Source organism: Triticum urartu, chromosome 4A (assembly GCF_056163025.1).
Source record: "Triticum urartu cultivar PI428250 chromosome 4A, HENAU_Tu73, whole genome shotgun sequence".
Lineage (NCBI taxonomy): Eukaryota > Viridiplantae > Streptophyta > Magnoliopsida > Poales > Poaceae > Triticum > Triticum urartu.
Genome location: NC_141876.1, coordinates 56046181 through 56048625, shown reverse-complemented (window position 1 = coordinate 56048625; position 2445 = coordinate 56046181). Strand labels below are relative to the sequence as shown.

Sequence of the window (2445 nt, the reverse complement as noted above, 5' to 3'; positions counted from 1 at the left end):
ATCTTCCCTCCTCCGACCTTTTCGCCGGATACGCGCCTGTCGCCGTCGCCAATAATCCTCCCCGTACCTTTCCTAGCCGTGGTTGTTGAGACCTCGAACAGGGCTCTAGAAGTATGCGCAACAAGAGTGACTTTAATTACTCCATTTTCTTGTCTTCACGTACACATGTGCGCCCTCGTTGATGATGTATATAAGCACGCGGTCTCTCCTTCTGCCATGGATCGTTGTGCTGCCTGCTGAGCTGAGCTGAGCTGCTCCTGCTGCTGGACTGTGTACTGTGCAGTCGGCCGGCGGAGAGCCAGCGGGTGTCGCCGGAATCCAAGGTCATGATGGAGGAGGGCCTTCCCCCGGGGTTCCGGTTCCACCCGACGGACGAGGAGCTCATCACTTACTACCTCAGCCGCAAGGTCTCCGACTTCTCCTTCGCCACCCGCGCCATCGCCGACGTCGATCTCAACAAGTGCGAGCCATGGGACCTTCCAAGTAAGTGCTTAGTTCCAGTTCCAGCTAATCCTTCCCGTTGCACATTCACTCGTACCATAAGGGAAAGAAACTTGATTTGAATTTGTGCAATCCGCCAATTAACCACGTATATATTTTTGTGCTCGTTCCTGGATTTTGTTTTTTGGCCATTCACTCTTGTGTGCAAATTAAACCGGAACTAGTGCCAGTTGCTTTTCAACCATCTTGTTTACTTGTGGCCTCCCTCTTTTTTCTCGATTTGGTGAGACTTCTAATGCCTTGACCTAGTTGATAACATGCACATATTCAAGCCGTCACTATTATGTACGCACTACTCTAGATTTACATGGTAGTTACTTAGGCGTACTAAAACTTAGTCGTCGTCGTTGTCAATGTCAAGTTGGCATACACCGGCCCATACGACCTACGTACATTGGTTGGCAATTGATGGATGTACGTGCACTAAAAATTATTGATGGATGTACGTCTGCAGGCAAAGCTAGCATGGGGGAGAAAGAGTGGTACTTCTTCAGCATGCGCGACCGGAAATACCCGACCGGCATCCGCACGAACCGCGCCACCGAATCCGGCTACTGGAAGACCACCGGCAAGGACAAGGAGATCTTCCACGGCGGCAGGCTCGTCGGCATGAAGAAAACCCTAGTCTTCTATGGAGGAAGGGCTCCTAAGGGCGAGAAGACCAGCTGGGTCATGCACGAGTACAGGATCCAGAACAAGTTCCCATACAAACCCAACAAGGTATACATAGAAACATCTCTTAATTAGGCCAAGTAACTGCAACTTGTTATAGAAAATGTTGCAACAAATATTCTAAGTTTGAACTAGATTGTTACTGATATGGTTGTGTGAAATGTTCCTTTGTCTTTGGTTTTCGAAGGAGGAATGGGTGGTGTGCAGGGTGTTCAAGAAGAGCCAGATAATGAAGATGAGGCACCCACACGACAGCCCCGAGATGGACTCCCCATGCAACGAAGCCCACGCCTCCCTCGGCGAGCTCGGGGAGATCGACGTCTCCTCCATGCTCGGCGGTTTCGCCCCGGCCGGTGCGAACGCTTCCGGCGACAACTTCGGCCACCGGATCGACATGGGCGCGTACATGAACTGGCTGGCGGCGGCAAACCAGGGCGCGGCCGCCATGCTCCCATGGGCGGCTGCGGCGGCGCCGGGGTTGCTCGGCACCGTTTTCTCTGCGAACCCCGCCATGCAGAAGGCACTGGCGCCGTTCGCCGGGTGCAGCCAGCTGCCGAGAGACGTCGGCGGTGACGCCTTGTTCGGGAACGCCATGGCGAAGGTGGACATGGAGTGCGAGCAGCCGCCGCAGCTGGAAATGCACGAGTCCACATGGAGAACCTTCTGATAAATTCATCAGTTCATCGCCTGAATAACAAGGAAAAGTAATACAGTTATATAACCCTAAAAAAACTGTGGTCATAAATTATCTAAGATACATTTGTAGTTAAAAATGGGGCAATCCCATGGGTCAGAATCAATTAAAAGTTTAACTAGACAAGTTCGTGGGTTCGGTTGATCTATGTCTTTTAAGCTGTACCAAACATTGTATGTTTGTCCATCTGTTATGAAATGAAAAAAGGAAGTGTCTTTTTCACCCACAGTAACATCACTTTAACATGAGGACCGCGCTATACGTTGGCCGGCTGATATTTTGCAAAGATCATGCAGGTAGACAACTGTTCGGTCTCGTGTTTGGAGCAACTGGATCATATCACATCATTATCATTGCAACATGGACGACATTGCGGTCGGCCATTGCAACGCGGATGATGTTGCGGTCTCTCACCGCAACATGGGCAACATTATGGTCCCCCATTGCAACTCGGATGGCATTGTGGTTGCCTTGCAGCCCTCTGGCAGCACGAAAAAGCGCCGCCTCGCAGCACTGGCACGGAGCTTGTAGCAGCTCACGTGAGTAGTGGCGGCTTGCAGCACCTTTGCCATTGCCAT

At 51.4% G+C, this 2445-nt stretch overlaps 1 protein-coding gene across 1 annotated transcript; it reads left to right on the top strand.

Annotated features, from left to right (window-relative positions):
- Nucleotides 1–230: 230 nt before the first annotated feature.
- LOC125553515 (NAC domain-containing protein 92) lies at nt 231–2093 on the top strand. The gene is made up of 3 exons (XM_048717285.2): nt 231–483; nt 956–1221; nt 1361–2093. Exons 1-3 carry the CDS (start codon nt 327–329, stop codon nt 1838–1840), a joined length of 903 nt encoding a protein of 300 aa, XP_048573242.1. The 5' UTR covers nt 231–326; the 3' UTR covers nt 1841–2093.
- The last annotated feature ends 352 nt before the right edge of the window (nt 2094–2445 follow it).